The sequence below is a fragment of the Microtus oregoni genome, unplaced genomic scaffold (assembly GCF_018167655.1).
Source record: "Microtus oregoni isolate MIOR12 unplaced genomic scaffold, Mior012 000009F_ref0000495, whole genome shotgun sequence".
Classification (NCBI taxonomy): Eukaryota; Metazoa; Chordata; class Mammalia; order Rodentia; family Cricetidae; genus Microtus; species Microtus oregoni.
Genome location: NW_024543068.1, coordinates 54,530,672 through 54,544,135, shown reverse-complemented (window position 1 = coordinate 54,544,135; position 13,464 = coordinate 54,530,672). Strand labels below are relative to the sequence as shown.

The 13,464-nt window shown below is 39.7% G+C and overlaps 1 protein-coding gene across 4 annotated transcripts in view; it reads right to left on the bottom strand.

The window, feature by feature from the left end:
• Window positions 1-13,464, bottom strand: part of Hdac9 (histone deacetylase 9) — a 463,183-nt gene that overhangs the window by 354,147 nt on the left and 95,572 nt on the right. For 2 of the 4 annotated variants that reach the window (XM_041657935.1, XM_041657936.1), the window contains exons 4-6: window positions 10,595-10,745; window positions 9,422-9,548; window positions 7,450-7,571 (exon numbers count right to left, since the gene is read on the bottom strand). In XM_041657935.1, the coding sequence (XP_041513869.1) occupies window positions 7,450-7,571; window positions 9,422-9,548; window positions 10,595-10,745 (400 nt within the window). The remainder of the gene's footprint in view (window positions 1-7,449; window positions 7,572-9,421; window positions 9,549-10,594; window positions 10,746-13,464) is intronic. The other 2 variants (XM_041657937.1, XM_041657938.1) reach the window with 1 other exon arrangement.

Sequence of the window (13,464 nt, the reverse complement as noted above, 5' to 3'; positions counted from 1 at the left end):
TCACACCTCGCACTTCCTGAAGGCTCAGGGTCTAGCTTGCTTGATAACTGTTTTGTATATGTAATTTTACTATGCTAAAGTTAAAACCTTCCTTTTAAAATTAGACAGAAAAGGGAAGATCTGCATATACGTTGCTTTTATTGGTTGATGAACAAAGCTGTTTCGGCCAATGGCTTAGCAGAGTAAAGCCAGGCAGGAAATCTGAACAGAGATATAGAGACAGAGTAGGTAGAGTCAAGAAGATGCCATGAAGATGACAAAGGAGAAAGATGCCAGAACTTTCTCAAATTAATGGTAGGCCACAGCCTCGTGGTGATACACAGATTAATAGAAATGGGTTAATTTACAATGTAAGAAGCCTGAGCTAATAGGACAAACAGTGTTGTAATTAATATAGGTTCTGTGTGATTATTTGGTCTGAGTGGCTGGGAAATGAACAAACAGTCTCTGATGACAGAAGAGGGTGCAGAAAGATTGTAAGAGCCAAAGGTGGCAGACATTCCTAAGGAATCAGTGATCTAGACAAAGCAGGGCTGACATACATGGAACTCACAGAGACTATGACAATGTGCACAAGACCTGTGTAAGCTCAAGTTACGCAGGAGCCCAGCAGGGAGGTGGGGAAGTGAGCACAAAGTCCTACCCTGGGAAATTGGTTTTCCTCTATAAAATGACAGTGATATATCAACCATCTCCCAGGGCATGCCCCATACTCAGGGGCAGTTAGCCAACAGAAATGCAGCACTGTGGTTTTTAGTGGCTTATTATTTTTATTTTGAGAGAGAGAGTGGGGTAGAGAGAGAGACAGAGAGCATGAAGTTGGGTGGGAGATATAATGATGTGATCTAGAAAAAGTTGGGATGGAAAGAATATAAAAAAATATACTAAATGTAATTCTCAAAGAACAGTAGAAGCAAATAAAACCAAACCCAGCAACACACACACACACACACACACGCACACGCACACACACAAATGAAAGCAAGAAAGAAGCTAAAATATCCATTCGTATTAAAGACCAATCAGACCTAGAATGCTCTAGCCTCTAAATCGATGAGTTCATTGTAAAGCAGTTTTAGACACCAAACACAGAGACTGCTCACCCACGAGCATGGTACTCTGAGAGACACAGCTCTTCACTGAGATGATTTTGTTGCAGATGTTGTAAGGGAGGTCAAGGTCTTGTGTGCTTTAAAAAACACATGCTTTAGAAAGTGAAAAACTGAAAGACTCACATTAATAATGACATTGTTAAGAATTTTTAAAGATGGGCGAAAGTTTGCTTGATTGTTTTGAAACACTTTGATAGCCAAACCTGGTACTCACTTGCAAAATACTGAATCCAAACAAAAACATCCATTCTCTTCTTACCATTAACTGAAGATTAATTATAATCCTAACTGTTACAATGAGACATAACACTTCTAACAAGATAACCTAGATGATCCTGTGTTTGACATTACATTTTAATACAGCACTAAACGCATTATCCATGAAAACAAACACTGGAAGGTTTAACTTGGCCACACTGTGTGTGTTCTGTTTAGTGAAGACACTAGCAGGAGAAGCAAGGCTCATCCACGTGGGGGAATAACTGGACACCTCCTCAGAACTTGTCTCTGTTAAGTTGAAAACACGGTACAAAGTCTTGTAGCTCTATTCACAGACACCCAATCTTTGGAGCAATCAAAATGACTTCACCAGGTAAGTGGGAAAATCAACTGTGGTCAAGAATACAAAGGAATGTTGTTCATTGATAATATTTGATAAATTTCATTTAGTGAAAAAAACAGTAAGATTGAATGCTGCATAATGCTGTAATGACTACTCTTGGTTGTCAACTGGACTACATATGGAATTAGCTAAAAACACAAAAGGCTGCTCACTGCTTTGGGGATCTTTTTCTTAATTAAATCCGTTGAAGTGGGAAACCCCGCTGCTAATCTGGATATTTGAGGTAAGGTGGGAAGGTCAACTTTTAGTCGGGGCCACAACTGCTGGCAGCCTAGATACAGAACGTGAGAGGAAGATGCTCCCTTTTCATTTGCTTGCTTGCTTGCACTTGGCCTTGCTAACACTCCTTCACTGGCATTGGAGCCAACACTTCTTCAGGATTCCAGTGTGCACTTCAGGCAGCTGAGATATCCAGTCTTGTGGACTGAACAACTGCTGGACTCTTGGACTTTCTGCCCCTAGGCAGTCATTTGTTGGATTAGCTGTACCATCCCCTGCAATAATTCTAAGACATGTCCTTTCTTTATATATAGAGATTCATTCTATAACTTTTGATATTCTAGAGAACCCTGACTAATACAAATGCCAAGGAAAAGAAACCATCGTGAAACCGTCACATCCTGCATGAGTCTATCTATGTGACATTGTTTGACAAGTTCAACTGCACAGAAAAAAATTCAGAGACTTATTTGTTTATAGTTTTGTGAATGAAAGCCGGGTGGTAGTAGGGCACATCTTTAATCCCAGCACTCAGGAGGCAGAGGCAGGCAGATCTCTGTGAGTTTGAGGCCAGCCTGATCTACAAGACAGGACAGGTTCCAAAGCTACAGAGAAACCCTGTCTTGGAAAATAAAAATTGTGAATGAGGGTTTTTTTTGGCAAGCATGTATATGTGCCATGTGCATGCCTGGTTCCTACGGATGCCGGAGGATAGGACAGGATCCTCACGGAACTGGACTCACAGATGATGATGAACCACCATGTGTTGGTCGGAACTGACCCCAGGTTCTGTGCAAGAATACCAGGTGAGCCATCTCTCCAGCCCAAGAAAAATATTAAAATAATTACTACATACCCACTTTACGGTTGGTAAGAATAGGTGAGAAACAGTGTTTTAAAAGCGATGTAATTCTGTGTAAAGCTATAATAACAGACAGATGACATACAATTAGGTTACACTGAACTTCCAAGTGGTAGGCAGTGACGGGAAACGCCTAGAGTTAGCTGCCTAGCTAGACAAGTGGATTTGAAGAGTTCCGGGTTCATCAACAGGCTTTGTCCTGGTAAATAAGGTGAAGAGTAATGGAGGAATACACCCAGTGTCGACCTCTGACCTCTACACACGTGAATACACACCTGCACATTTGTGTCCAAAAATATGCACACACATATCACATGCACACCAATTTTACACACATGCACAGATTGGTTGATACTAAAAGAACCTGATAATGGGATCAACATAGGTGCAACATGTTATTTGTTCAATATGTAAGTCAAAAACTATTCTAAAAACTAAGTTTATTGATTTAAAAAAAAAGCTATGTTGAAAACACACAGTACAGATCTCCCTATATGGTAAAGGCTTTAAATAACCATGGTGCTTCTTTTAGACTTCATGCCAAATTCTGAAATGCCAAGGCATATGCAAAACTATAAAAGGGGGGAAGAGAAGGAGGTAGAGACAAGGAGAGGGGGGAGGGAGAGATTTTTTAAGACCTTTTAAGGAAACATCCTTCTGTTAATTTTGGATTACAATGCCTTGAATAGGTCACCCAGGTTCCTCATCCTGACCACTGTCTGCTGCATCAGATTTACCAAGCTGGACACTGTCTCAACTGTCCCCTTTCCAATTTACTCTAAGTGGAAAATGCCATTGGCATTCTGCAACCTTAACTTATGTTTGGATCCCTTCCACCTTTGAGTCATATTCCAGTGTTTCTGACCATTAAAATGAGTGTTTCAGTAGGACTGGAACAGTCTTCTTAGCCAAAGCCAGGCTTTATATGACTCGTGCAGTTTAAGAGGTTAATATACCTTGCCTGTTTGCTTTGTTCAGAAGTATAAAATGGAAAGATTATAATATTCAAAGAAAGGCAAAGTTCACTGCCTAAGACCTCGATAATATAATAGAGTATAAAACTTCCAGAAATTTTTGTCATAATATTTTATGAAACATATGCACATACTCACTGGAATATAAACCAAATTAAATGGTTTTGAAGGTCAGTTCAAAGTCAGCAGGCATGTAGTATCTCTGTGGGAAATAGGCAATCTTTTGAAAGTGTCAAGCCCCAGAAGCTCCCCACTTTCTTATCAGTCCTGTGGTGTGCAGTAGCAGGAGGGGAATCTGGTTCCATAGCAGTATGGGCAAAAATATGGTATTTCCAACTTCAAAACCAGTCACATACAGGCATTCATTTAAGAATTAAAAGAAATAAACCTAACTCTACAGAGATGGCTCATTGGTTAAAAAAACTGGGTGATCCTTCAGAGAACCCTGGTTCAATTCCCAGCACCTACATGGCAGCTTGCAAATGTCTGTAACTCTAGTTCCAGGGATTTGACATCCTCACACAAACATACATGCACTCAAAACAGAATGCACATAAAATAAAAATAAATAAATAATTTTTAAAAATGAAAGTAAATGAGTTTTATTAGCTAAAACAGATTGGGGGCAACTCCAGCCCTCCCAAGAGGAGGGAAGCAAGGGTCCACCTTGCATGAGAAAGTTCAGACTCCTGTGAGAAACTAAGAATTCTGTAGCTGGCTATTCCTGGGTTGTTAGTGGCTGAAGAAAGGGGTGTCCAGAAAGCTCGGAGAGCTTCAAAATTGTCCTTACTTCTGCAGGGACAGCTCTAGGACTACCTTAATCTATTTAAAGCTGTGCAGGCTTTCCTTACTCTAATTCCAGTTTTATTCTCTAAACCTCACTAATACATACAAGCAATTCGATAAACGATCGGGGTGAAGGAAATAAAAATGATGTAGTATTACAGGCAGTTCAAAAGACAGAACTGGTTCATTTATCAAGTTCCGCTAAGTCTGGGGTAATATCTAAGTAGACAGCAAAAGCTGAAAATCTGGCTGTCGTAATGAAGCTCGACTCTATGTTGGCTGTCCTGGTACTTCCGGATGACCTACGGCAGCACTCGAGGTTCAGTTCAATGTGATGTCACTGTATGACACAAAAGTCACCTTCAGCACTTTCCCCGTTCACCACTTACATTTTGCCATGACATAATTTTATAATTTTCAGAATACCATTTGAGTCAGGAGAATATAACAAATGCTGAAGTACTAGTCAATAATTGAAATATTATTGAAATTTTTCAGTGACCTATGAAAGACCAAGATAGGTCTCAGTTTTCTCACAACACAGTTGACAGGTACCAAGAGGATCGATGTCTGGATACTGAAGAGCCCTGCCTATTTGTAATTAGTGAAGAGCATCTCTGAGTGGTTTTGTATGCAGAAAACATCTGTGGTTTATTACATCACACTTTTCTTCATCAGACAGCAGGAACTGAAAAGGGATATTCTGAAGCCCTATAGCGATATCAAAGTATTAACAGCTATTCAAGAACTTTAATGCTAGGATGTTTGAAAACATGTGGCTTTTGCAGATCAGCAGCCTGATACTTCATAAATATCAGATTTTCAGCAGAAAAAGGACACATTTAAAATATTGGGCAGCTACAGAAAATATACCATAAGACAGGCCCTGGCTATTCTCATGTATGATACGTCACAAAGAGTTTCTCACATATGTGCCCAGATTCAGATCTGGGGACATAACATCCACACTGAGCACATTTGTGTTGTGGATCGGGAATTTCATTGAGCATAAATGAAGAACCCATCCTTCGTTCTTCTCACAGGGAAACCAAACTGTTCTCGTGGAAACAGAAGGATCCAGATTACTAACTTTTAATACTCATTAGTTTCAAAAACAGATTTTCTTTGTGGATGCTTGTGGGGCCAGATGCCCCTTCTCTGGAGGACACTTCAGCTAAGTCCATGTGCCGTCTCTGCAGTAAGAGGACAGAGCAGGCCACGTGCTCAGAGGACAGGTCTTTGAATACATACATCACTTGTTAGGAGCCTTCCGCCACAAGCAGACTTCGTGTTCTTTCCTTCTCGTCATTTTTTGGGGCTATTTCATGACAGTGTCATCCCTGATTATGGGAATGTTGATAGAATTTTTGTCAATAGCTCCCACACATATCACCAAATATTAATTCTGTTAGTGCCACACCCTCTATGAATCAATTTCCACAAACTAAATCCCCAGGTTGAGAAGTACAGAAAGCCTCACTCTTCTCTTCCCTCCTTTTGTCCTAGAGACCTTTACTCACAAGAAAGGTAATGCACTATGTGGGTAGCAACGTAAAATTCAGACAAATACATGGAGTTCAGCCAGTCCTCCCTTTACACTGGACCCTACTGAAGTGTTCTACTATGTCTAACATCCTAGAGACATGAAAATCCCGGGCCTATGAAGATAAAAACGCACTGATTGCCTTGGGAAGCTTAAGCACTCTTTCCCTGCGTCTGGGACTATATAAAGTGGATGAGGGGAAATAGATTCTTATTCACAATTGATTTTCTTCTTAAATCTTCATTATGCCACAGGTAAATTATCTGACAGAAATTAGCTCCAGCATGTGTTTGTACAATCTACATCCATTTTAATTACTCCAAATTGCTTAGAAAAAATGAATATAATTATTTGAAATCACCACTCTGTGGATTTTATGCACAAATTACAGAGATACAGTCCCTCAATAAGACCTGCATAAAATACAATAGCTTCAACTATCTATCAATGCCAGTTTAGAAGCTGTGGGATATTTTAAATCTTTTGAAAAGCTGCAGTCTCTGAAACACTGAAAGCTTTAGAACATACTGTACACACACCTTATCTGTTATTTAACTATATTGACTATAGTGGGAAGAGCATATATGCACATTAACTATCACTTGTCAGTGATATTCAAGAGGAAGAGAAGATGGGAAAGAAATATACATAATTTAGAGATGATACTGTCCATTAAATCCTAAACAAAACTCCACGGTGACACTCATCCAAACAAGTCTTACTGCGTGCTCCCATGTGTGTGGTTGTGTGTCGTGTGTCCTTATACATGAAATTAATAAGGGCACATTTTTACTTAGTTCAGGAGTCTGGAGAACCCTAGGGAGCAAACTTTCTCAGAAGAAAACATTGACTGAACTGATGCTCACTACATCATTATTTGAAATATTAAAATTCAAAAAATGTGTTGGACAGAATATTCTGACTAGACATGCTTAGGCAAATGGTTAAAGAAAAGAAGGACAATATAGGATCCTTAAAACGAACAAACATCACACTTTTCTGGGGTCGACATCCCTATTTTCCTTTATTCTAACATTGATTGCTAATTGAAATCAGATATACTTTTCAATCTTACAAAGATACTTTAATTATCTAGTGACTGGACTCATGCAGCAATAAGGAAAAGGGAGTCGCATCTGTGTTTCTCTGAATATGTACAGGAGCTCACGTGTGCATGTGCGTGTGGATACATTTGGTTCAAGAAGCTGTGAGTGAAGGGTGTACGTGGACGCTGTCCACGTCATATTCTTTAATTTCTATCAAGAAGTGAGAAGAACAAAAGGAAGGTGTGCCGTGAAAAAGTAAGCATTGTCCTCGCTGTGCCAACTTACCTGTTTTTCTCAGGGGGAAATCGTCCTTGGCATCCTGGGCTCCTGGTAATGCGTATTTGTAGGATGGAGACGTCCCACTGAGAGGTGGAGAGCTTTGATCCAGTGAGGTGTGGTGAGCGGCCCTAAAACAAACAAAAAGGGTTTATAGCGAAGCTGGATTCCAGGGTGTGCAATCCATGTGACTCAGCTGCACACACTGTCCACATGACTCAGCTGCACACAATGTCCACGTGACTCAGCTGTATTTACGCTCTCCCTCCCCAGGGTCTACAAACCTCAGCCTCAGTATCCAAGTTCACTACAGGGAAACAGAACAGTGAGGGATTCTTAGTGCCCACCCTGTGTTTGGTCGTTCAGTCACATGGGAAATTTCACTTTGATAGAAGAACTTAGATTGTTATACTTTTAAAAAACTACAAAATCAACCTAACAAACAAAAACAGCTGCTATCCTGATCCTTTGGAGTCACCTTTATAGAACAACCATGGTGGAAGTGAACATGTCCAAAGACCTCATCACTCCCAGATGGCATAGCCATGTGCCCAAGGACGACCTTTGTACTGAAGAGATGACAGCCTGGAGCCTCAGGGGCCTGAGTCCTACAGGCCATCTTAACGTGTGGATTAGAAAGCACATTCTGGAGAGAGGGCTCAGAGGTTAAGAGCACTGATTGTTCTTCCAGAAGACCTGGGTTCAATTCCCAGCAACCACATTGCAGCTCACAACTGTCTGTAACTCCAAGATCAGACAAACATGCAGGCAAAACACCAATACACATAAAGTAAAAATACATAAATTATTGAAAAAAATGAAAGCACATTCCTCTTCAATAGAAAACTAACTTAAAAATATGCTATTTTTTTCTGGAATGAGTATATTGAAAAGGAAGCAATTGTGCTACTGAAGAAGAATTTGGAGGACTGAACTCAAACTACCCAGTGTGTACAGGAATCCCAATTCTCACACAACAGAGAGAATGCCCAGGGCACAGGCCACTTCCACAGTGACTACTCCACCGTAAGTCTTTATCTGAGAACTACATTCTCAACACTTAACACATGTATGGTCATTTCACATACTTGAAACTGGCCAAAAGCATCAACACATGTTATTATGTCCTCTTTACAGAGACGGAAACTGATTCTTTGAGAATTCAAGGAAAATTCCCAGAGCCACATAGCTAATTCCTCAAATTAATGATTTATGGTTAGCTGGAATTATATTACATATAAACAAGAAAAGATCACTGCTGACATGAGGGCCATGTCAGATACACTCAAGGGAACAGCTGAAGCATTTTCAGCAGATAAATTATTCCCTAGTAGTTGTTTCTCATTAGAAAATTATGTTTTTTTTTTCCTGAAATGTGCTAACTTTGAGAGCATCATGAATCAGTCACTTCCTATGCAGATGACTTAAGGTAACAAAATTATATTTCTTTCAGATTATTTTCTGATACTGGCTGGTTTCTCAGGTCAACCGATACACACGTGGGACCAAAAATCATCTGATTTTCTCAAAATAGCTCTGATTTCCATTTTATATTAAGCCACGTGAAACAAAAAGAGGCCAAATCCTTAAGCATTCACAAATTCTGCACAGATGTCAGAGAAACTACCTGAGGATTCAAAACCGTCCCTGGGTTCTACCCCCATGCCAGTTACTCATTCAGTAAGGAAGACAATGCCCTCCCTGCCTTCCGGGTGATAGATGCTAACGCTAACTGAGCCCTGCTAGCACCTATATCTTTCGTTACATTTTTTTCTCGGGACTTCCCAGCAACTCTGGTGGCAGGTGTTGTTGTGGTCTCTTTCTTGTGGAGAGAAAGGCTGATCCTTAGAGATTTCCAGGCACTTGTTAGCAGCCATGAAAGCCCCAGAAGTGGTAAGCTCAGGATTTCTGCCCAGGTCAGCCAAAGATAGAACCCATGCTCTCTACACTGAGGATGAAAACAGCCGAACACAGAACATACGTGTACCAGAGCTTGGGATGGCGGCTCGCGGAATGATTCTTTCCATTGGTTGGAGTGTCTTTCGTTGCTGATTTACTCAACAGGAATTCTTGAAGCTTCTGCTTTACCTCTGTGCTTGCCACTGCCCCTGAAACACACACACAGGGAGAGACACCGCCTGTGGGTCACTTAATCTCACTACTCGAGAATACTCAACAATGGTTATGAAGAAATACCACTGGCCACAGCATATGGAGGAGTTTTCCTATTAAAAGAAAAGCAAAACCAAATCTACATAGACTTTAGGAAATGGCAGAGCCCCGTGTTGTAACTGTTGCTTTCATTACAAATTTTCAAAATGCCTTCAATGAGTTCTTGGATCATTTCTATAGGAACAGAATTCCTAGGACTGCCATCAAGTTGTCTTTGAATTTACAAAAGAAAATTGCTGAGGGTTGGGGCTGCAGTTAAATGGTACAATGCTTGCCTAGTATTTGTGAAGTTCTATGTTCAATCCCCAGTACTGACAAAAATAAGCAAATAAATAGGAATAAATCACTAGTTTTTATTTTATTTCTTTTCAAATCAGGAATCTTGGAGAGTGTTGTAGATTACTATAATACATTAAAATGATCTTTTTCTGATTTTCTTGTTAAAAAATTCAACATTGTTTTAAAATTCATTTGATTATTAAACAAATCAATTTAGTTGATAATTTCAGTTCAAATCACCACACACTAAAGTTTGCAACGACCTGAGTTTGAACTGACTGGGTAGAGGGCAATTATTTGGCTCTGTCTCCCTCTTGTGGACCAGTATTTTGCAAACATTCTGTCTTGTGTCTAAAAACAACAAAAGGGACCGGAGGCGTGGTATGTACCGTGTTCAGAGCAATGACTGCCTGGCCAGGAAGATGGAAGAAATGAAAACATGTAAACGTAACTTTATTACTGAATCTTACATTCCATCCCTTTAGTGTGATGGTATTTACAAAGTCCAGGAAACATGCCTGTGTCTTCGGCAATGTCGTGTTCATTTCTCATTATGCTCTGTAGGGCTGTTAGGAAAGAGCTCTTTAGACTCTACGTTACTCTTTTAACTAGACAAGGGCAGTTTCGACAGGCTTATTTCTAGGGTTCATCGTTTTCTTGCCATTCGGGAAGAGAGCGCGTCTGTTACCCTGGTGCCTCTTACTTTCTCGTCCTCTATCTTTGCCTCTGAGAGGAGGAAGCTGCTGCTCTCTGCGATGCCTCTCTACTTCCTGTTCTTGCCTCTGCTGCTCCAGTTTCTGCTCCTTTTCTAGGAGTTCTTGCTGTTGTTTTATGGCTAGAAGTTCCTGTTGCAACTTGCGAGAAGAGAAAAACATGAGAGTGTGCAATTTCTTTAAGCTTCAACATCATCATTCACTGCCCCACACTGCAACATTATCAACGTTTGGAGCTTGACAGCATGTCGCTCGTGCTTCAACCACCTTATTATGACTGAAATAGAAATATAGAAAACAGAATGGCTTTGATACCTACAAGAAGTAAGTCTTTAGATAATTCCAGTACGTGTAGATCCTTTTCAAAAATTATTACCAAATCCACTCAGGTCATTTGAATGTTGTTGGCTTGAACCTTCAGCTCCTTTCCCCATGTGCCTACAAAATTATAGGCACACACAAATGCAGAGAAGGCCTTGATGTCTATTTCACAAAGTCTCTCACACCATAGATAGACAACCAGCTCTTACCCCGAGATACAGTATAAAATTACCATGGATAGGATGGGGGTGAGAGTTAATTTGGGGAAGCCTACCGGAAACAGAGCAGACACTAAGACTGTACCCTTCCACAGAGACAGTTCTTGTAAGGATGCATAATCTACACATCCATATCCTTCTCTAGAAGATCACAGAAAGTTCAGAACTGACCTCCAGCACACGAAAACTTCTAGAGTCACAGATCCAAATGAAATCACGTCCACAAACTCCCATGTACTGGAGTCTGGTTTTCTGATGCATTCACTTCAAACCACACATAACACAGATATGAGGCTATTTGTTACGGCATTTGAAGACGGAGAAATACATGTATCTGCAGAAAAGCAAATAGTCCCGCTGGAGAACAAACGACTCTCTTAGCCTCTGTCATTGCCATGTACGAGATCTGACTGGGTACTAAAGGTACTCTGAACCTCAGTTCATCATGAGTAAGAAGGACAATAACGCCTCTCACAGATCATATACATAATTCATAGGAAATTGGGTTTTTTGTTTTGAATGATACAGTTTCATTTATTACTATTAAAGCTTAATAGCAACTAAAGAATAATTATTATATTATTATCCTTTTGAATATTTGTTATCTAAAAGTTGTATTTTATAACAAATACTGGAATAAAAATTAAAAGCTCTCAGGACCTTCATCTTGTTTCTTTGTGGCAACAAGAAGGCGAGTTTTTAGGCAAAGTGTGACAGCCTAACCCAAGCACATGGTTAGGAGTGACTCTGTCTGTTCCCATGTTACAGCTTAATACCTTGGTGCTTTGTTTTTTCACATGCCAACTACTTAATGGGTGCTCTCAAATATACCACTGTTACTTAGGAATCTATAGTTATGTTTAAATTCTGTTTGAATGCCAACTCTATATCGATATCGAGACTGGTCAAATGAACTCAATACTTTATCTAAAACCTCAATGAAATCGAACTATAATTCCTTCTTGATATGAAAAACCACACACATTTGTTACCATAATCATTACTTACATCCAACATCTATTATAGGAATGGGGTATGTCTAAAAAATTAAAAAGAATTAAAATTTAACACGTTTCTTTCCAGCTGTGAGTCACAGGGATTTGGGAGCTTTGGGGGCAAACTAAAGAAGACAACACATTCTAGTCACACTCCACATGGCTTTGCGAAGTCACACCGTTTCTCTCTACCTCAGCTGATTAGGCAAAAACTGGGAGACTAGAACAGAAGGCAACAGGTGTCAGCTGTGAGAAGAGTCAGAGTTCAAAAGCTAATGCCCTTAAAGCTCGGGGTACTCTTTCTCATGCAAATAAATCTAAATGAATGCTAAAAACATTAACCTTTAGACCTACCCTTAAGACAGTAACGGGACAAAATAGAAATTCTAAGGACGCATTTAACTTCCTAATCTGAAAAGGAGGATGCCAACGGGTCTTCTGCCTCTCACACAAAAACGCTGTATGTAGAAAAAACATCTTCTTAAAGCTATAGTTCCCTTCTAACCACCTCAAGATCCTAACTCTCTCAAGAGCCACTTTTCCAGCCTCTTCTGGATGTCAATCATCCTGCCATATCATTTTGTTTGTGCCACAGATGCAATCACCTACTTGCTGCTCTTAGGTGCTTAGTGATCAAATGGTCAATTACTCACACTTGGCTTCAGCAATAACAATGGCACCAAACATCAATGAAAAAGAAACAAATCTGAAGGAAACCGATGCAAGCAGCTTATCAGCATGGCTTGATACTCCAGGAGAAGAACTCATATACAAAAAAAAAAAAAATGAACCATGCAGTTACTCGGCTCTTGAAGCAAGTTGACGAGCATGTATCACACCCGTGCCTCCTGGCCCAGTTACCGTGCCTGGGAGGAGAGCAATCTAGATAGCAATGCTTCTATTACCATTCCAAGGGTCAAACTGAAGGAACACTGTGGCCTTTATTAAAAAATAAACGTACAAACTAAGTGAAGGTCACTCATATTTTAAATATAGCCATGAGATAATGATTTCATTGGGGACACACACAAAATCCTTCATTCTTATTTTTAAGGTATTTTAGGGAGCAATCATATGAAAGTGCTTAATAAACTTTGTTAGTTAAGGAAAGAGATTATATTTTTTTAATATTTTTATTTAGATGTATTTATTTCTTATGTATACAACATTCAAGAGATTATATTTTATATTAGGCATTGAAGAGCCTTTTACGCAGATAATGTATCTTGCAGAACAAGAAAAATGGGAAGAACATAGTGCTTCTATCTTCTTAGATATTGTAATTTAGTGTTATAACTTCATGATCTATATTGATACAACTTTCAT